The 22,862-nt window shown below is 39.5% G+C and overlaps 1 protein-coding gene across 4 annotated transcripts in view; it reads right to left on the bottom strand.

The window, feature by feature from the left end:
• The window catches only part of LOC126237311 (disks large 1 tumor suppressor protein), a 963,837-nt gene that overhangs the window by 11,945 nt on the left and 929,030 nt on the right, over positions 1 to 22,862 (bottom strand). For 3 of the 4 annotated variants that reach the window (XR_007545059.1, XM_049947275.1, XM_049947276.1), the window contains 7 exons: positions 17,227 to 17,440; positions 10,376 to 10,530; positions 8,903 to 9,158; positions 5,378 to 5,480; positions 3,656 to 3,700; positions 3,110 to 3,151; positions 2,732 to 2,881 (listed from right to left, as the gene is read on the bottom strand). Coding sequence is in view for 3 of the 4 variants with exons in the window: in XM_049947275.1 (XP_049803232.1) it covers positions 2,732 to 2,881; positions 3,110 to 3,151; positions 3,656 to 3,700; positions 5,378 to 5,480; positions 8,903 to 9,158; positions 10,376 to 10,530; positions 17,227 to 17,440 (965 nt within the window). In the remaining variant the exon portion in view is untranslated. The remainder of the gene's footprint in view (positions 1 to 2,731; positions 2,882 to 3,109; positions 3,152 to 3,655; positions 3,701 to 5,377; positions 5,481 to 8,902; positions 9,159 to 10,375; positions 10,531 to 17,226; positions 17,441 to 22,862) is intronic. The other variant, XM_049947277.1, reaches the window with a different exon arrangement.

Genomic DNA, 22,862 nt, shown 5'->3' on the forward strand with positions numbered 1-22,862 from the left:
AGACCTGACATCTTTTAGTATGTCCACATTGAAACTGGTATCAGTGACCATGACACGGTTGTGTCAGCAAAAGTTATTAAAGTACAGAGAGCAGCTAAAACAAGCAGAAAGATATATATGTTCAGTAACCAAATAAAAAATCAGTAAGATCATACCTCAATGAGAAACTTGAAACTTTCAGCACAGGGCAGAAGCACGTAGAGGAACTATGGCTCAAGCTTAAAAGAATAGTTGATCATGCACTGGTTAGATATGTACTCCATAGAACAGTTCATAATGGGAGGGAACCTTCATGGTACACGGTCACTGTAAAGAACCTTCTAAAGAAAAAGAGATTACTGTGTAGCAGGTGTAAAACAAAGCATAGGGCTGAAGATAAAGAGATGTTGAGTGAAACACATTTAGCTGTCAAGAGAGCAATGCATTATGACTTCAGTGACTACTGTAGCAGAATATTGTCAAATGACATTTCACAAAATCCAAAGAAATTCTGGTCATATGTAAAGACTGTTTGTAGCACTGAAGTTAGTGTCCAGTCCCTAGCGAACGAAACAGGAACTGAAATCGAGGGTAGCAAAGCAAAAGCTGAAATGCTTAATCCATTTTCAAATGCTCCTTTACAAAGGAAAACCCACGAGAATTGCTTCAATTTAATCCTCATACAACTGAAAGATGAATGAAATATGTATTAATGTCAGTGGTGTCGAGAAACAGATAAATTGTTAAAACTGAACAAAGCTCCAGATCCTGATGGAATCCCTGTCAGATTCTATACTGAATATGTGGCTGAGTTAGCCCCTCTTCTAACTATAATCTATTGTAGATTCCTTGAACAAAAAATTGTGCCCAGTTCTTGGAAAAAGGCACAGGTTACACCTGTCTACAAGAAGGGGACATAATGAGGTATCTCTAACAGTATGACCTCCTCAATGACAACCAGCATCACTGTCAAAAGTATGATAATATGGGGTATCAAGTGAAATTTGTGACTGGATTGAGGATGTTTTGGTAGGGAGGACAAAGCATGTTATCTTGGATGGAGAGTCATCATCAGATGTAAAACTAACTTTGGGTGTGCCCCTGGGGAGGTGCAGTGGGACCTTTGCTGTTCATGTTGTATATCGATGACCTCACAGACAATAGTAAAATCAGGCTTTTTGCAGATGATGCAGTTATCTATAATGAAGTACTATCTCGGAGAAGATGCTTATAGGTTCAGTCAGATCTTGATAAGACTCCAACATGATGCAGAGATTGGCAACTTGCTTTGAATGTTCAGAAACGTAAAATTTTGCACTTTTTTTTTTTAAAAAAAAAAGAGGTAGTATCCTAGGACTATAACATTAATGAGTCACTGTAGGAATCGATCAGATAGGACTAACAGGGAATACTGAATATATATACAGAAGGGCAGCATGACTGGTCACAGGTTTCTTTAATCCATGGGAGAGCGTCAGAGATATTGAACAAAGTAAACTGCCAGACTCTTGAAGCCAGATGCAGACTATCCTGAAAAAGTCTGTTAACAAAGTTTCAAGAATCGGCTTTAAATATTGCTCACATAGGAATCATGAAGATAAGATTAGAATCATTACTGCATGTACAGAGGCAAAGAAAAGTTTACGTTTGTCTGCTAGCATAATTTCAAAAGTTGGTACAATGCGAATACTTTAACATGGCAGTTTTAGGTGGTGGATGTTTTGGACTGTGGTTCCGTGGTTTCATCAAATACTATTAGCAGTAGGGCACTACAAAGCTCAGCAAGCAATTGTGTGGTAGCCGTTACTGAATGCTTTGTACTGTGCATTGTTTTCTTTTCTTATTTTGAAATGAGTGACAAGACTTATCTTGGTCCACCTCGGAATTTGGTTACAAACTTCACAGCACCAAAAGGGATTGGCAATCTGAATGACCGAGAGCCAGTTCCACTTTCACTAAAAAGAAAAACACAGGCAGGAGCAGGCTTGCTGCCCTGCAACAGGGAGGCAGGGATGGTTTCCCCACACTGTTGCTCTCCTGTCTGGCGGTTTGTTTTTGCTCGCTCATGGCTGACTGCCAGTTCACAGTGTCTGCACTTTGCACTTCACAATCAGACAAAACAACCTGTTGATGTAATTCAAAGTACCTGTAGCGTTGTCAAGTATGAGTCACACAATTATGAATGCTAACCAAAGGTCAAAACCAGTATTCTGCTGGTTTTGTAATTATTGAGTTGGAGGGACAAGAAAAATAATGCCGAGAAACACCTTCAGTCAGAGAAGCTCTCCGTTCACTGGTTGGAAAAATGCTGCTGCTCCTCAACAGGAACAATCATTTTTTGACAGTTGCAATACAGCCAAATGAGAAAAAAGCAAAAGCCATTAAAAAAAGTGTCACTGAAGTTTTTGCAAAAGCAGACATTCTAGTCAAAAGGTCACCAATCACCACTTTTTTATCACTCAGTTTCAAACTATAAAAGCTTTGTTTTCAGGTACACAGCATGACAATCTTTTAAATATGTACACCTAGTCATTCACAAACAAACAAAAATTTAGATGCACATTTCACCAAAGATAGAAGTTATGACTGATTTTACTTTATAGAAATTATAACCAGTAAGTAAACATTTTAATGTATTTGTTTGAGATATTTTGTGCTAATGACCCCGATGTGAATGAGATGTTAAAACCTAATTTTCTTTCCTTCATTAACAATATCAAACAGTAAGAAGTGCTACATCTTCAGTACTTACGAGGCACACAGCTGCCAAACTTATCAGGGAATTCTGAAATCAGATCATCGTTCACTCTGTCTTTCAGTGGACCAAGTATAATAACAGGCCTCGTGTACTGTATCTGAAGCTGTTGTACTGGCTCGTACGACAGCACAGATTCTTCTCCTCCTGTAACAGAATCAAATGTTACAAAATTTTAAACATACCCCAAACAACAACTAATTAAATCTTTCAATCAATTGATGTAATATATTAAGCAACACTAGCTCCAAAGCCAAGGATAAGCATGCAAGGAATGGTCCACAGGGAAGACAAGCAAGGCTGCCATGGATCAAGGTTTTCAACAACAGAGGAGGTTACGTCAGTTTTAACTACTTAGTAAACAGTGACTAATACCTTCTGTGTGAGTGTCATCTTGAGTGTAGCACAGCATGAATGCTGAAACAAAATTGACACAATTAAGTGAGAAATCTGTAAAATATAACAAAGAGCAATTAAATCAAATATAGGAACATTATTTGTAATTAAACGCCTCTCATTTACAGTGTCATCCACTGATTGATGAATCTTTGTTTTTCAGATTGAAAGTAATGGTAGTTTGTATCACATGTATCTATGCTATTAACAGGTACCATGAATGATAAACTTTTCTGTCAGACTGTTCTGTCTACAGCTGTTTGCTTTCACAAGAGTACTTGCATGTAATCTAAACAGATGATGATGAATTCTATAAATATGTTCAAAAAGTATGACCCACTAAAAGAAATTTACTATGAATAAGGCTACAAAAGACTGTCAAGATAATTTTCAGAATCTCTTAAAATGCACCAAACAAATTAGTGACTGTAGACAAGATCAAACGAACTACACAAATTTCCACATACAAACAGGCAACACAAATACCATGCACACCATCATCCCAGCACAGGAAAGAATACTTACGCATGTTATTAGGATCACCCTCGTTGTTGGGAGTGGTTGGAGAAGCTACAGCACAGACAGAGAACAATAAACATCATTTCATAACAAAAACAATGGGAAGCAAACATTAACTGGCAACAGCATACAATAAATAGTATTAGATAACATGCCACAGACAATGAACATTACTTCATTACCATTACATAAAATGCTTACTTGAGTCTTAACCTCTGTAGTAGCAGTTCTGCACAAACATGTGTCTTTCCTTACACAGTTCAACTTTTACAAGTAAAAGGAAAAATGCAGAACCCAAAAACCACAGCTCCATGCTAACAGTTAAGAGACTTCTACTAACTAGCAAAACATTTCATAAACTGTAAGATGTATTGACAGTAATTATTTGAGATGAAATGAGTATGCACATTCTCTACAAATAATAACTGTTTTCCTCTACTATTTCAGTTCCCAACAAAAACTGAAGAATGTTTAAAATTCCTTTGTACTTTGAAAACATTTACATTTTTTGTAATATTTATGTACATGTAGAAAACATAATAATATGGAAATAATGTACATAAGAAAGCAACAGACAATAACAATGTGAGAATTACTTGTCATTTCCATCATACCCAAACTGATTATCAACTCTGAACAAAATATGTGCAGCTAGAAAATGCCCTGTAGAGCAATGGACATCTGGGAATAGTACATTTCAGGTCTGACTAAACAGCAGTCAAAATCAGAGATATGGAACAAATTATGTGCGTAATTGCATCTGATGAAGAAAAAGTACTGAGCCAATGTAAAATACTCATATCACTAATCAACACCACATTCTTTCACAGATTATAAAAAAAACCATTTTTTCTATCACTCAGAATCTTTGAAGTTTTACACTGAACTGCAGTGATAAAGACAACTTTTTGTCAGTCAGTTTCCTTTGGAAGGTATCAGAAAATTCAAAATAAGCAAATGAAAGACAGAATGTGCAACTTTCTTTATAGAATGGTGTAATACTGGTATTAACGATCCTGGTATAATGTATTTGTTCACAGAGAACAGCATTTGCATATTTGATAATTTCAAAATTAAACTTCGATGCTATATAAAGATTCTCAGCCATGAAAATGGAAGAAATTGGTTGTACAATGTAAAACAAATTCCACAGTTGCAAGAAGAAAGGCAAAGAGTTTCAAGCTATGGAGCACAGAAATCTTCACTCAAACAATTCTCATTCTGCACATAATTAATTGGTTTCCCTACCTTTCCTAACTTATTTATCTATCTCCTGGCATATATCATGAACTATTTACAACAATCCTAAAAATAAATCTGTAGTACTGTGTGCTTTGTTCGAAATGACTTCTTTTGGAGAAAAGTCTTATTTTAACAAGTCCTTCCCACATATTTTCCTTGCAATACATCTTACAAGTTTATGTTATTTTCATGCTTCATGCTATTGTCAAAAACATAGGGAAAAATGCACTTAAATACAACAAACAACACTCGGGAAACAATACCAGAAAACAGATTGTACTTGCTGGAAAATGTTAGTCAAGACTTCAACACAGGTAGAATGGGAACAGTATCTACCTCCTTTAACTACCTGCGAGACAAAGTAGCTATGCAAAATCTACAACTGTTTTTTATAAATGCTGTCACATTCCTCTGGAAGAAAGAGAGGGGGGAAGCCCCTACTGCAGCTAATGGGGTGAATCTCATACCAGAATAAAGTGTACTCACGTTCTTGATCTGAACCATCCTCTGACTTGTCATCTTTACTCTTCATAAATGGGAACTTTCTACTGAAGGAGAAGTTCTTCTTTTTTCTGTCTAGTGTCGACTGCTGTAAAATGAAACATTCCCTAATCAATAACAGTGCATACGCTCACTGCAGAGTTAGCTACATAAAATTCCTTGGTTAATCAGCTGGTTACATGGTTCACAAGTCAGTTGCACACAATAACATTGTAATGTAAAACAACTGAATTAACAGGTTATTAAGCTAATTAGTATTTTAATATAGCTGCAACAATTCACATAACAGAAATTAATATTTAATTTCATAAAAGTTACTCCTTAACATTAATGGGTTATATACAACAAATTTCATGAAAGAAAACATGCACCTTGATGCTACAGGAAAATGGAAGAAATGATCAGGAGTTAAGGGAAAGGAAGGCTCATTATGTGGAACAAGAATGTCCCCCAAAAAGTAAGAAAGTGATGTACAGTTCACACTACATACAAAGTGTACAGAGCAGAAACCTTGGTCATGAGAGAAAGTGGAAAAGTAAGATGCAAGCAACTGAAGATTTCAGAAGTTGGATAGATGTAATAAAAATGTAAAAGCTGACAAATGAAAGGTTTAGAACGATACACACAGGAGGAACCCCTACAAGAGAAGAATGAGTAATATGATTGAGACCAAGAGGAAGGCCAACAGACAAGTGGAAGAAAGCATTCAGTTGGGAGGAGAATACTGTGTCAGACTAGTGACAGAGAGGTGATAGGAAGAGTGGGGAGGATGGAGAGGCTTGTATTCCAAGCATACCTGCCAGTGGTGGTAAGCTGTAAAAGATGATGATTATGATACTTTAGTCAAAATACCCAACTCTTAAAATAGTTGTCTACAACATGAACTTGCATGCCAACTGCATTATTCATATGGCACTGTTTTATGCAATGACAACTTCCTTCATCAAGGTAACGTCTCTCAGAATATAAGTCAATATGACATGACAGAATGGAAATTAGCAAAGTACGAGGTGCTATCCAAAATTTTCAGGACTGGTGCTGCCTTCTGTTGAAAACCATATTTTTGGACTAATGGTCACCATACCCTCGAAGTAGTTCCTATTCGCTTGTACATTTCAGGTCTGACTAAACAGCAGTCAAAATCAGAGATATGGAACAAATTATGTGCGTAATTGCATCTGATGAAGAAAAAGTACTGTTCTTTGAGGGTGTTTATCACCGCCAGTGATGTTTCTTGAATCCTGTCTGGAGTGTCAAACCAACGGCCTTTCAACTTGAGTTTCAGTTTTGGGAATAGCACGAAGATGCAAGGTGCCAAATCTGGAGAGTTCGGTGGGTGGGGTACAACCGCCATGTTGTTTTCTGCCAAAAAGGTCCTGGTGGGCAAGGACGTGTGACAGGGCACATTGTTGTGACACAGCAGCCAGTTCCCTTGACGCCAAAGTTCAGGCCGTTGTCGCCACACGTATTCACAAAACTGTCGCGAGATGTCACAGTAGTACATGGAATTCACTGTTTTGTTGGGTAGGACTAATTCTTTGAGCACAATTCCCTTGGTATCAAAGAAAATTATGATCACACTCTTCACTTTGCTCTTCATCTGTCTCGCTTTTTTCGGTCTTTGAGAGCCCGGGCTCTTCCACTGGGACGACTGTTGCTTCATCTCTGGGTCATAATCGTAAATCCAGCTCTCAACGCCGATGATAACCTGTTACAAGAAGGTTGGATCATCAGCTGTGGTCTGACGCTGTTCTGTTCACGGATTCATCATAAAATCGCCACACACCAAACACAGAGTATTACGGAAACCACTGAGGACACGCAACACGTCCTCCCAGCTAAATGCCACTCCGCACACTGACTCATTAGATATGCATCTCTGTCCACCTAGTGGTGCAAAGCTCTACTACTCACTTTCCAGATGGCACCAGCAGTCCCAAAAATTTTGGATTCCATCTCATATGTTTGCTCACTAAACAATACAGATAAAGAGTCATAAAATAATGCAAAAAAATTGACACCCCTGTCTTGAATGCTGTAGTATTGGCCCAAGAAAATTAAACAGGAAAGCAATTTTAATCTTTACAATATGTGACTATTCATTTTGCATTTTCAAAGCAAAATGTTGATAACACTATCATGTAAATTATCACACACAGCAACTGTGATATGCCATTTAGCTGAAAAGATTCCAATCATATTTTTTTCTGTGTAATAAGCTAAAATCCATAATAGGGAAAAATTTTTTTTCACAAATTGTTTGCACAAATATAAACAGGATATCAGAAACTAGGTCCAATATCCCACTGTCACCAGTTACATGAAGGAAGTAAATAAGTTTCAACATCACAACAACTAGCTTGCTTAGAAGATTAATAGATGCAATTTCTGACATTTTTCTCAGATGTTTTCTGGTTTCTAGTCACATTGAAAAGTTTATTTTTGTGCACACTATTTCAGCATCTGACCTGTCTCCTTCAGGTGCTATAAGAAGTGTTTTTGTGTTTTATGATGAACTCTAGGCAGCACGCTATTCAGAGTACCTGCAGAAGAGGACCAGGTCAGTTATTCAAGTAATGTGCACAAAAACAGTGTTAGCAAAATTTCTTTTATCATCATCGTAAGGCACGTTAAAAGGCCTACTTCATTTTTCATTCAGTCATTGTGCTACATAAACACTGTCAAGAAGGAAAGCCTTCAGGGCTATGGAAATAGTGAAGACACACATTAATAAATCTCCTATAACCTTAATTTTTTACGCTGAATTAACAACTTGCTTAATACTATTTGTGGTTATGCCAGCTCAAACGAGAAGGAAACAAACTTTTGAAAAAGCTCTCACTTCCACTGTTTACTTTCCATTACTAGATACATTTTAGTTAAGAATGATTTTCGAGTTCCAAATATCCCACTAGCCATAATGTGTGTCAGTTTTACACTCGAACAGCAGTCTTCTCATAAATTAAATTATTACAAAACTGTCATTCTTTAAATTATGCTGTGAAAAATGTCTTAAATTAAACAGAATTTTTCACATTTTTAGAGGACTGAAGGAGTTACTTTCAATTTTGGCAAATCAAAGGCATAAATAATACACACTATTGGTAAATACAGTTATCTTCACTGACAAAAATTTATTTTCAGATCACCTTAATATTTTCTGGGTGTCTGAAAGATAAATGACATTCTGCATAAAAATGTTTTGAGTTTCTATTTTACATCTCATGGAATAAATATAAGAAACAATTATGGCATGCACACATTTTTGCACCATTTTCATGAGAATGAAACAGGAAACATCAATGAGACATTTCATGTATACTCTGTGCTTGAATAAACCCAATATCAAATAGTATGCCAGACATCAAATGTCTGGGATTGATCTGGGACCACCTATCCAATCTACAATAAATATATGTAACCTCTTTACAAAGTAGTTCTACCCTCACCTTCCAAACAGTAAATTACTCATTAGTTATTTCCTGCAGAAGATATCCAAAATTAACAAACCTTGTCAGAGCCTGGTCCCCCTGGAACATGTCCCTGGAACTTGACAGTACGATCTCTGGCTCGTTGCTTGCGTTCCCAACGTCTCTTGGATGGAATGATACCCATTCCCTCCTCCTCGCCTGTAGGGAGAACGCGGCGTGCCTGCCACCACTCGTCGTCGCTCGCGTTTGTGACGTGCAGGATGTCTCCATAATGGAATGGCAAGCCCCTACTGGGCAGGCCATCATCTTTGTTGGGGTCGTAATCGAACAGTGCCCTATGTACAATAATGTCAGAGTTACATCAGCATGAGCAAAATTGCAAGCAAAAAGAACAGTCTGTAATCATCACTTAACACAGCCAGAAGATTTAAAAGTACACTATTACGCTTAAAGGAAGAAATCATGACTATGTAATGAAGAGTATTGACACACTACATACATATTTCTAAATTCATAATACACAAATGGCAACAGTAATTGTTGTTATTGTCCTCATGAATTCTAAGACTCATTTGAAGCAACTCTTTGAGGCTCTCTTGCACAAATATTTTCATATCTGTCTGACATTTGCAATCTATATCCATTTGAACCTGGTTACTGTAGTGTAGCCTTGTTTTCTCCAAGAATTTTTACTCTCCACACTTCTCTCCATTACCAATTGAACCATTCCATTATGCTTCAGAACGTGTCATTTTTCTTTTTTAGTAAAGTTGTGCCAAAAAGATCTTTCTCCCCCAGTTCGATTTACCAGCTGCTCCATCTATCCATCTAACATTCAACATTTCTTGTAACATCACATTTCCAAAGCTTCTATTCTCATATTGTCTATATTATCTGCAACATTTCACTTACTTATAACGCTATACTTCGAACAAATTCTCACAAGAAAGGCTTCGTAACATTTAAATTCATATTTGATGCTAACATACTTCTTTTTTTCTTTCAGGAAAGATTAACTTCCTACTGCCAGTCTACATTTTATGTCCTCTTTGTTTCAGCTGCTGTAAGTTATTTTGCAACAGCAATACCAAAATTTGTCAACTAATTCTAATTCCTTTAGTATTACCTGACAAATTCAACTTAGGTTCAAAGTCCTTTGGCATCATAGAGAGTTACAATGTCACTGGAAAAACTCAATTTTTTATTTCTTTTGCACCAGCTTTAATTCCTTTTCCAAATTCCTCTTTGGTTTCCTTCATTGCTTGCTCTCTGTACCAAGTGAATGACATGGGGGAAGAGCTATAAATGTGCGTCGCTCCCTTTTCAAACAGTGCCTTGCATTTATTTCCTTCAAATCTTAACACCGGATTAGTTTCTATAAAAATTATAGATAACTTTTGCTCCCTTGACTGTGTAAGAAATGGAATTTACATTCTACATACAAACTGCTGAGGCCAACAATAATTGATTGCCTAAAGGATTTTATTGAGAATCCTGGCTCCTAGTGAACTGAAGAAGAAAACTATTGCAATGTAAGCCAGCTGTTACTTACCGAACATACAATGACCGTTTCTGTGATGTCCTCATGAGTGTGCCAGACATAATCTGCTGGGACATCTGATGTTTGAGGTCATGGATCCGAGCTTCGAATCGATTGTACTCTTCAGGTCGATACTGTGCCACAATAGTCACTGTCTGGCCAGCACCCTGCAACAATGTAATAAAAATAATTTAATAAAAGAAATATTTATATAACTATACACAAGTAACTAACAATCTTACTACTGCTTTCAGAAATAACTATATGCAAGCAATGATGGAAGAGTTTTAGATGAATATCTGAATAAGGTGAGACTATGCAGTTATCAGCACTATTTTCCATTGAAACCATTACCACAGTCATCATGGTGTCCAATGCTGTGAGTTCCTTCTTGACAGAGGAACTATGACGTGGTTGACACATGACAGACACTTGTTTTTGATCATTATCCACAGCAAGATTCAAGCATTTTGATAGCAGTAAACTTCTTGTCTCTATCTCAACATTTGTAATACTATGAAGTGGTATGACATTGTACATTCACATGTAAATAGCAGTGGGAAACAAGAATGGAAGAGTTTGGAGACTTTTGCATAAGTGTAGTCCATCTGTAAATGAAACGAGAGACAACAAAAAATGGGAGTGTAATGCTCCAGTGTACTGTGAAGTACTGTTCCTTCTAAGAATTTTAAATAGTCTTCTGCAAATTTCTCCCATTTAACTGATAAAGGTTGTGAAGACCTCCGAGACTTGGATTGTCAACAGTTTTCCGTTCACAAGTGAGATGTCATAACAATTATATTCAGAAACCACACAAACCACAGTTCAAGACGTAATTTTGACAAAACACGACTACTTACTGGTAACTATTGATTTATTCTCACTGGCAGGCTTTTTGCACAAAGATGGCAAGCCATGTAATTTTAATTACTGTTATCTTACAAGATTAATGAATGCTGTAAGACACATGGCAGCAATTACTTTGCATGAAATACAAGGATGCAAATGCTGCTTAGTATCTGCACTAGACAGGTCTTAGACGGCCTACTGATTGTCCAACACTATGGCTGCCAAGCTGTGTGCCACAGACCACCTGGTGGCCACAGCAGTGTTCCCGAGTCATCAGAAAAATATTCCTGTTTCAGATGCCTTCTGCAACCATTGATAATTTGGAATGGACAAACTGGGTTGGTGTTTGTACCAACAGAAGTTATTGGACAAGTGGCTGTAATGGAGAGTTATAAGCAGCAGTCAAATGAAAATGAGACAGATGGAGAAAAAAGTAAGTAACCTATTTATTGAAACTGCAAGGTGAAAATTTCATTCTGGAAACTGTTTATTATTTCAAAAGTAATCTCCATAAATAATATATTTATCACACTGTGAGACAAGAGCCCAGCCACATTACCACGGTTGTTTCAACTACGTTGCAGACATTTCACTGGAAAGCCTTTACACATCCTCCTTACTGTCCCAATCTCTTCCCATGTGATTTCCATACTTTTGGAGCCCTGAAGAAAGACACTCGTGGCCATCAATTGGTTTCGAACGAAGAGTGGCACACCTGGGTACAATCATGTTTCCATATGCAGCCCCAAGCTTTCCATGAGGGCACTGGCTATATTGTCTCAAAGTGGGATAAATGTACTAACAGATTAATTTTGAAGTAATGAACAGTTTACTTACTTCTTCCCATCTCTCTCATTTTTATTTAACTGCCCCTTATACTTGATTCTATTTGAAATGAAGCTCCCGATTAAGTGTAGGTCCATTGCATCATTCAACTAAATCCACATGGCTTGTCTGCAGTTCAGACTTAAGTGACTGGCAAAGGGTTCGCTGAACTATTTCTTAACCATCCCAATCTCAAATAGCATGTGGCAAAAATTAATACCTCCATCTTTCTATGTGAACTCTGACCTCATTTACTTAATTACAATGTAGGGAGGAGCCAATGAAATATTTTGGCATTTGGAACAGAGATTTTGTGAGTGAAACTTTGTGAAATGATTACATGATGAAAAATGCCTTTGCTTTAACTCTTTTTATCATACCTGTGACAATCTCTCCTATATGTTGCGAAAACATAAAACGAGCATCCCTTCTTTGGATTTTTTCCATATCCTCTGTCAAACATCTCTGCCAGCAGTACTCCAGACGAGGTCGGACAAACTTAGTGTAGCCAGTCACTTTATGAGGTATGCTCCATCTTCCACACGTTCTGGCACTAGACCACTATCTTTGGTTCATCTCCGCCCATTTTGTTTGTTATGATTCCAATTTAAGTTGTCTGTAACTGCAATACTTACAAACTTAGTTGACTGGGTAATCTTGAAATGTTGTCTATCATGCTAACAAATTTAACAGAAACTTTTCAATATATACTCATGTTGAGAACTTCACACTTTTTGCTGTTTAGGGTCAATTGCCACTTTTCAAACCGGGCAGATATCTTGTGTAAACTATTTGGTAATTTGTTTTGATCTTCTGGTGACTTTCTAGACAGTACAGAACTGCATTCTCTGTCTTCTAAATTTTTTATATAGTTTAGGGAACAGCAGAAAACTACAAAACTTCCTTGGGGAATGCCAGATATTACTCGGTTCCACTAGAAGTTGTTGTCTATTACTATGAACTGTGAACTTTCTCACAAAAAGTCACGAATCCAGTTGTATATCTACGACCACACTCCATAGACTGGAGGTTGAAAATACAGCTTCAGTTGTAAATTTCTTTTATTAACACAACCAGTTTCGGGCTCTCATAAGGGCATCCTCAGGTGTCGCAACTGTGCTGTGGGCCCCGAGCACCGCAGTGGACATGTTCTAGGTGCAGTGTGCTACGTGTGAGTGAGTGCAGAACAGGGAGTCCCTGCACCTAGTGCACGTTCACTGCGACGCTCGGGGGCCACAGCACAGTTGCAACACCTGAGGATGGGCTTATGAGAGCCCAAAACTGGTCGTGATAATACAAGAAATTTTGAGCTGAAGCAGTATTTTCAACCTAGCTGATTTTCTTCCAACAGGATTGTTTGCACACTCCATAGGAATGCAAATTGATTAGAAGTGCTTAAGAGAAACATTGTGAAAAGCCTTTTGGTAAGCTAAAAATTTGGAATTAACTTCACCTGCCCTGTCGACAGAACTCATGACTTCATTTGGATAAAGAACCAGTTGTGTTTCACAAGAATGATGTTTCCCTAATCAGTACTGGTTGTGTGTGAATAAATTGTTTTCTTTGAGATCTTTCATAATGCTGGAACTCAGTCATCACCTCAATGTTATTCCCATAAAGTGCGGGATCCACTGTACTCGAGTTTCAGCAAATTTATTTTATTTAATTTTGCAGCCACTTGGCATTCCTGTTGCTACAGTTTAAGCTAGCTGAAGGTGAGGAAGTCTCATGCACCGCCGATGTGTGAAATGTGTAAATTTTATTGTATGTAATCGCATTTTAACTGTTTGTGCATCCTATATTCTGAAGTGCTCAGTATTTGCCTAAACAGGCATGGGAAAAATGTTGGAACATTGTTGTATGTTCCAAATTCCTACTGTAAATCAATGTTAATGATTTAAGTCTATAATTTAGAATATTTCTTCTGACTTCTATTTGCTTTCTCATCTATTGGTGTGACCTGTTCAACTTTCCAATCTTCAGACTCGGATCTCTTGTCAAGTGAGTGGTTGTATACGATTGCTAAAAATGGAGCAGTTTCATTCATATACTACAAAAGGAAGCTAACTGCTACACATTCTGGCCCCAGTGATGAACCCTTATTAAGTGACTTACGGTGCTTTGCCACACCAAGGGTTTCTACTTTTACATTAGTCATGCTGGCAGCTGTTCTTTGTAGGGAAGACCTCAGATCTATTGTTTGAAAGCTTTTGTGTTAGGATTTTGGGCTGTATGAATAAAATCACGATGTACTTTATTCCCATGATTTCAGAAAAAATTTTCAGGTTCACAAGAATAGTGTGTGTCTGAGAATAAACTACACCTGAGAATGTTCTCACCTTGGATTAAAGGATAGGAGAAGTTGCTCAATGCGAAGAATGTTCTCCAATTTCATATGAATAAAACGGGCAACCTACTAGAGAAGTTTCTCATAAGTGCAGAACATTCTCCACTTTTAGAATGAGCTCTGCAGCACACATCAAGCTCAGTTAAGTTCCGTTAAGGTTAAGTTTTACTGAAGTTTTTTACTAAAACAGCATAATTTATGTTGCTTGGAAGGCAAAAGAAGATATACATAGCCCAAGGGAATACTGAAGAGGGAAACTGTGGAAGTTTATACAGGTTTAGCAACAAAAATGTTATTTGACTGGTGAACCACATCCTTCCCGAAAATCGTGAAAGAACAGGGGCATGACCTTTCAAACAAAGCAAAAAACGAAATGTTTTTGTGCTATTTAGCAGACCCAGGTTGTAAGACTGGTGTAGGAGAAGATTTACATATACACCAAACAACTGTGCCATTGACATTTTCAGATATTCATCATGCTATCCAAGAAGCACCTCTGTGGATCCGAATTTCCCAGAAACTTAGGAGAACTGGAAACAATAAAAGTTAAGTGGCAATCAAGGAAACAGTTTCCACATGCAGTGGGGGTCCTTCATTTGCATGCACATACCAGTCACGAGAGATGCTGTACCACCACAGATGAATTCAGCTGTATGTTTGGAGTGCATAGTTTACTTCTGTAAGTAGCTACACACCAAAATTATGTTGACAAAAGTTTTGAAATTTTAATAAAAAGGCCTCATGAGTAACTAATTCCAAATGAAGTACATCTAAAAGATTGTGACTGTGTCACACAAAATAAGTGCTGCTGCAACACTGAGGCTCTGTTTTCTGTATTGCTTTTGCTCGTTCTTCCAGTATTGGTTCATTGATTTAAGTTATGTCTTCTAACAGCACAAATCTTCTTTTTTGTTCTGTTAGAAACAAGGAGGTGGATCAGAAAATTAGTAACTGGTTACTTACAAACCTAGCTAACTGTTTCTCATAACGAATGCGTACGGGTGACAACTTAAGTACTTGATGCAAGTGTGGAAAACCTAGCTAACTGTTTCTCATAACGAATGCGTACGGGTGACAACTTAAGTACTTGATGCAAGTGCGGAGCATTGTGAGTCACGTTCAACCAAAATTATCTGGTGCTAGAAACCACTGACATGGTTTCAGTTTGAATAAATGAAAATGTGATTTACTTTTAAGGGGCGATGGTGATGAAAATCGAACGCTATTTAAAAGAAGATTCAAATCCAGATTTTTTAAGATGCAACAATAAAATTTGGTACCACACTTTACATGAAATTAACACATTTACTGTTAAGGTCATTGGATTACATATTTGTGCGTTTTTTACGCAATTTAAAAATTTTATTTTCAAAAAATAAATATACCATATTCTCAGAAATTGTTGAAGAGATTTGTGCAAAATTTTCTCTACTTAATCTCTTTGCAATTAGTAAGCTTCTATCAAATAGGAGAATTTTAATAATTTTTTAATTATAATTTTGTAAGTGTAATACAAAATTCATGCAAACCTCCAAGCACTTTGTCCCATATCTCAGCTTACACTAGAAGTTCAAAATTTACCCTTGAGTCAACATTTATTTGGTTTATAGAACTAAGTGAGTGTGCAAGATTTCAGAATTGTAGCCTTCATAGATTCTGATAGAAAGGTATATGAATTTTATAAAAAGAAGGATAATTTTCAAGAAATGGAATTTTCAAGTTCAACCTAATGTTTTTTTCCTTATGTAACCTCTTCCGAAGGTCCCAGATTTGTACTCGGGGTCCTCTCTCCCTTCAATTCTTCTCTTTCGGTTTTAGTTTTCTGCCTTATTTCCTTTACTACATCTTCAACTGACTTTTCACTGGCAGAGAGGTGCTGTAAATCTATTTTTCTCAAGATGTCTTGCGCGAAACTTCCTATCTTAAAGCCCATTCTCTCCAATATCTGTTCCCATCATTCAATACTAAAACTGCATCATAAGTTGCAATTATGACAACTGTAGTCCATGAAAATGTGGTTTTAGGGCATCGTTTCCATATGAATGAATTTAGAGACTCATTTGCATTCTTTGTTTTGCCATGAACACACTTTTTTGTAAGTTCAGGATCCGCCAGAAACCTGTAACTGGGCTTAAAAACATCCAGCATACAATCTAGAAGCCTCTCCTTGTAAATGTAATCCTCTTCACGGAGCTAGTACTGAAGTTTGTTTCAAGAGGTGGGCTTGACCGGAAGGTCGCATCACACATTTAATTATTTTTCAGGCACTTGGGACACGATTTCATCTTTGAAACTTTAGGACCTCATTGTCCACGAGCTCTATTAATAAATAAAAATAAACTGGAAAATTGGCATTTTTTGCTCAATTTTATAAACGCCCCCCCCCCCCCCCTCCAAAGATTTCCTTGGAATAAAAAGTTTCCCGAACGTCATAAATTCGATAACATCGTCAGAAAATGCATTTCCGTAAACTGCCTGTAATCGTCTTAATAATTTGTTAGGGAACGTAAAACTAAAATCGAAACAGTCCAACTCTTCGGGGACACAATGAGGCCAGTTCTGTTTGTGCGTTGAATAATTTGTCTGAGTGAGTTGAATGAAATTTGAGATTACGCATGTGTCCTGTACCGGACGTGGTACAAACACACACAGACAACCTTCTCGAGGAGGAGGTTAAGCAGTGAGAAGGAACTCGCTCATCAGGGAATATGGTTCAAAGGCTTTATTCGTACGAAATCGAGAACTTCCTCCGGAGGATGTTCTTATGCTCCGAGATTCTTCTACGGAGAATGGTCCTTTTTTTTGTGAGTAGAAGGCAGCGCGTCCAGCGATTGAGGCTCACCTTGAGGGCCTGCGCGGCCTCCTCGTGCGTGGCATTGCGCAGGTTGACGCCGTTGACGCTGAGGATCTGGTCCCCGCGCCGTAGCTCGCCGCTGAGGTCGGCCGGGCCGCCGGCCAGGATGAACGACACGAAGATTCCCTCGCCGTCCTCGCCGCCGACGATGTTGAAGCCCAGGCCACTCGCGCCCTTGTTCAGCACCACCGTGCGCACCTCCCTGCAAACACACACAAAAAACCATCTCTCAGGTTTACGGTCCAGCCAGTAAATAGCGCTGCGTCCAACATGTTCGGGAAAAGATACAACACTGAGCCTGCGACTGATCTTACATGATAGGCCGAAGAAAGTAGCATCACGTTCACAGCATTTGTAGATTCTGAGAAAGTTTTTGACAGAGTTGACCAGAATACACTCTTTCTAGTTGGGTAAGGAGCAGGGAGCTAAAGGTTAACTACAATTTGTCCAGAAACCAGGCTACAGTTATAAGAGTCGAAGGACATAAAATAGGAGCAGTAGTTGCAGGTCGGTTTAAGACACAAGTGACACAAGCCGACGTTTGTGGTGCCAAAGTGAGAGCAGTACCAGAGGCGCCACAATTGAAAGATTTCTATACAGCAGCGTTTCCCACATTGTATTCAGCGGAACACGTTTCGCAGAAAGCGATGATGATGATGATGATGATGATGATGATGATGATGATGATGATGGCCGCGCGGTTAGAGGCGTCACGTCACTGATAGTGCGGCCACTCCCGCCGGAGGTTCGAGACCTCCGTCGGGTGTGTGTGTGTGTGTGTGTGTGTGTGTGTGTGTGTGTGTGTGTGTGTGTGTGTGTGTTTCTTAGTATACGTTAAAGTAGTGTGTAAGTCTAGGGACCGATGACCTCAGGAGTTTGCTCCCTTAGGAATTCACACACATTTGATATATCATAATACTAATGATGAAACAGTCCATCACCGACAAGCAGAGAAATAATCGTCGGCGAAGCGAGCAACGAAATGGAACCTCACAAACTGTAATTACCTGCACTTCTTTCACTTGAAAACTATTCACAAATTAAAGATCAATCGCAAAATTTTAACCCGCGTCACTACTCCAGGGACATTTGACAACGTATAGTTGTACTTGCTGAAAATGGCTTAACTTTTAATTATCGATAGTAATTAATCCTCGAATAATACATGGTATCACATCCACAGCATTGCACAAGGGCTACGTAATTATTTAATACAGGTAATCGGAATTTGCGAAATTCATTATTCATTGCACTCCAGTCATATTTTCATGTGTCTATAATGTATCGCATGTCTGCATTATGTCAGTGTATAGTATGCAACTGCTAGTACCGTATGAATGAACATCTGCACCCCTACGTGTGTGATTTTATTCCAGATTTTGTATATATCCCGTTAATGACTGTGGTTTCTGTTGTTAACAGCATTGTAGTTGCCGCCGTCATTGTCGTATATGTGGTACTGCATTTGTCTTGTGCTGAAGCTTACCTCTATTAAGAAGCTGTGGGAGAATAGTTGAGATATTTGTGGATCTTGATACCGTAGCCGTTGCTCGTACAGACAATTTAGATTTGCCCGCGGTATATCGTATCCACTATCTGATTAGAGGGGTACCAACACCTATCAGTGGACATTAATAAGTCGTGTTTCCAACCTCCGCCTTCTGACGACTTGAACTGTGCTGGGGACACTTCTGAATGTCTGTTGAGGAACGGTACCCCCTTCTTCCTAAAGACCCCAAACCAAAAAAGATAGTGATGTTGGATCCTGGAGGTCTGTGTCTGGAGTAAAATAGACGTTCTAACTCATCCGAATGGTGTTCCATTGGGTTCAGGTCGGGACTCTGGGCAGGCCAGTCCATTTCAGGAATGTTATTGTCCACAAACCACTGCATTACAGGTGTTACTTTAAGACACGGTGCATTGGCATGATGATACAGACAACCACCATCTCCGAGGTGTTCCTCTACTGTACGCAGTACTATAAAATGTTTTGAGGTCCTTCCACATTTACCTTTTTCTGCAGCGCAATAAGGGGACCACAATCTAACCCCCAAAACACCTCTGCACCGTGACATTACCTCCTCCGTACTTCATTGCTGGCACTATTCATGGCTGTAGATAACATGCTGCCAGGCACTGGCCAAACCCAAACCATTCCATCTCATTGCCACTGGGCATAGCTTGAGTCGTCACTCCAAACCACGGGTTTCGAGTCATCCACTGTCCACACACTTTACGTCACTTCAGGTGTCGCTTAGCATTTACGACAGAGGAGTGCGGCTTATGAGTAGCTCCTCTACAACTGTACTTCATTCTTTTTAACTTCCTACACACAGTCATTGTGCTGGCTGGACTGCTGATAGCGCTTTGGAAGCAATGCTCTACGGTCCCCATTCGTCAATACATGAATCCTCCCTGGTCTCTGTTTAGCTGTGCTTGTTCCTTCCCGTTTCTATTTCACACTCACATCAACAACAGTCGACTCGAGCAGTTTTAGAAGGGTTGACAAATGTCCCTGATCGATTGTTAATCACGTGACATCCATTGACTAGTCCACGTTCGAAGTCATTGAGCTCTCCTAACCGACAAATTCTGCTGTTACTGCTTCTATAGAGACAACACAATACTTACCACCTCTCGTGGGACCTATAGGTCAGTTCTGCATTACATAGGATCAGGTAGTGTACGTTTCTCAACAGATGCTCATGATATCCGGAGAACATATAACTACGTCAACGCATTTCGTAAGTGTGTGTTCGTGAGAGACAATGCACGAGTATTTAAGCAAGCTAAGCGGCCAGAGCGCACAGCAGAATAATTTTTCGGATGTTTGTTTATCGCCTCGCAATACAGCTCACTCTGTATAGGCCGCAGCATGAATCACTCTGTATAGGCCGCAGCATGAATGTGGGTATTTCCCCCCCTCCCTCCCCCCCTCCCCCAAGGAGATTTATGTTTCATTAGGCTTCAGTAATTAGATCCACGTAACTGCTGACTTGCCATGTATGCGCGCTGCTGTGACAGACGTGATCGGCCCAAATGAATGCCGACGCAACACAGCAAACAAAGCTGACGCGTGTAATCAGTGCGCGATGTCAGTCCGAGCAACTTTCCCGCCGAAGAAATTTCTCCCTGTGTAAGCGCACCTGTTCTCGGAGAGACCGCAGTCACAATATCGACCCACATGGCTTCTAGAAAAAGAAACGATTATCAGGCAACAAACTGGAGTTGTACTTCATCAGAAAAAGATTCGGTAAATCATTCGTGTAGAATGCTTTTCCATAATGTGTAACCGATCTTTTAAGCCTCCCTAAAGCAAGACGTAAAATTACGTAAAACAGAAATGTTTATAAATTATTCCGAACAGAAAATGTAACACATGAAGAGCTTGCATGAGAAAGAGAAGAAAAACAATTTTAAAACTAATAAGAGTAACACTATTTAAAAACAAAGAGTTCTGCATGTTTTATGTAAGCTCTGTACTAACGGTATACAAAGGAAAACTTACAACGTTCGTGAGCTTCTTGTTGTTCGCACGTGTTCACTATATGACTTGTCTTGTTGGTTCAGTTGCGGTACGGTTCATGTAAGTGTGGATTTTTCTTAAAAGTGTAAAATATATGCATAAAAAGAACTTCGAATTATTCTTTCACGAAAATTAGACACCTATGTATGACGCTGAGATGTTCATTTTTCATGCACTTGAAGCTGACTTGCCTTATCGTTGCATGCGAAAAAGGAGACTGAAATTACTATGACATTTTAAGTGAGAAAGGTAATGTTTTCGTGCAAATAAAAAGTTATAGAATTTCTAACTCTAAACCCTTTTACTGATGTCCAAAATATAGTTAACGCAATAGTATTCGATCAGAGACTGCTATTCTCGCAGCCAAGCCAACAAGAATATGTACGCTCTTTGGTCTGGCTCGCGGCAGATTTCAACGTTATTTTTTAACTTTAATTTGCTTCGCTGTGGGTCGGTGGTACTGACATATGGGGGGGGGGGGGACCTTTTCATAAACGAGTGAGTAATAAATTAACAAAAAAGACGATTAAACATAGACGCTCTCTTTTTTATGAGGTTTCTCCATACGTAGCACTATATTGCAATACAGGAAAGTTTTACGCAATCACCCAGATCACGTCGTAACAACACTGAATAAATTCCGACAATCCGAGGTAAGCTCACAACGCCTGTGAAAGCCAGAGACCGTCACCGGAGCTGTCAGCACGGCTGACTGCCATGCACAGGGCCCGAATTCGATTCCCGGTAATGTCAGGGATTTTTCCTTGGTGGAGGGACTGGAACGGGATGCACTCAGCCTCGTGGTAAGACTGAGGAGCTACTTGAGTAGTGCGGCTACAAGTCACTTACAACGACCGAGAGATGTGTGTACTGACCTACGTCCCTTCATACTGCATCAATGACGCCATTGGCAAAGGATGACACGGCGGTCGGTCGGTATCTATGGACCCGCCAGGGCCTGTAGATGCAGTTTAGTTTGTGAAAGATCTCGTGGTTATGATATACCGGGTGGCCAAAAGTTTTGGGACGGCATTGGATGTGAGGATTATAGCGAATTGCTCCTCCGCTAACAGTCAGAAATGTAATAAAACTTGAAGGAATGGGCTCTACCATGTGTTGGAATCGTTCTGGAGAAATACTGGTCCAGTCGTCTTGCAGTTCTACCCAGAATAATTGTTCTTGTGTAGTTGGTTTGAAGTTCATTGAGCGTACACGGGAATCGACAGCCTTCTATGGACTCTTCATTGGGTCAAGATCGGGTTGTCTGTGGGACCAAGCCATGGTCATGATGTCACTGCACTGTCAATAAAGCTTCCTGCGTGCAATCAAAGAGCAGGGACATGTCGTATCGTCCTGTTGAAACATCTCTACCGGCCTACTCTAATGACAGAAAGGGATGCAGATGGTCTGCAACAATGCCCTTGTAATACCCAACTGTCATTGGTTCAAATGGCTCTGAGCACTATGGGACTTAACTTCTGAGGTCATCAGTCCCCTAGACCTACTTAAACCTAACTAACCTAAGGACATCACACACATCCATGCCAGAGGCAGGATTCGAACCTGCGACTGCAGCAGTCGCGCGGTTCCAGACTGTAGCGCCTAGAACCGCTCGGCCACTCCGGCCGGCCTGTCATTAGTTTCTGCAGCCGGACAATGAGGCCTGATTCCGACCATATGATCACAGCCCAGACCGTAACTGAGCCGCCACCTGCAGGGACCCACACTTGCTGACACGCAGGCTGCATATTTACATAGGGCATACGCCGCACACACTTAACTGAAACCGGGATTCACAGAACCTTGCTACACACCGCCACTGTTCGACAGTCCACTGACGATGTTCCCGGCGACATGCCAATGCCGATCCTTGAGCGCTGTGTCGAAGTGTCAGCAAAGGGACATCAATCGGTCATCGGGAACTGAAGCTTATGCAGTCCATTTGTATTAGCACAGTCATGGTAGAAATGACTTCCTACCACCCCCCCCCCCCCCCCGCACACACACACACACACACACACACACACACACACAATTTTCAAATTAGCGACGCTCTGACTTCCAGTCGATCGTTGCTCTCCCTGTGTGGCTCTGCAGA

This window comes from Schistocerca nitens, chromosome 2, assembly GCF_023898315.1.
Source record: "Schistocerca nitens isolate TAMUIC-IGC-003100 chromosome 2, iqSchNite1.1, whole genome shotgun sequence".
Taxonomy (NCBI): domain Eukaryota; kingdom Metazoa; phylum Arthropoda; class Insecta; order Orthoptera; family Acrididae; genus Schistocerca; species Schistocerca nitens.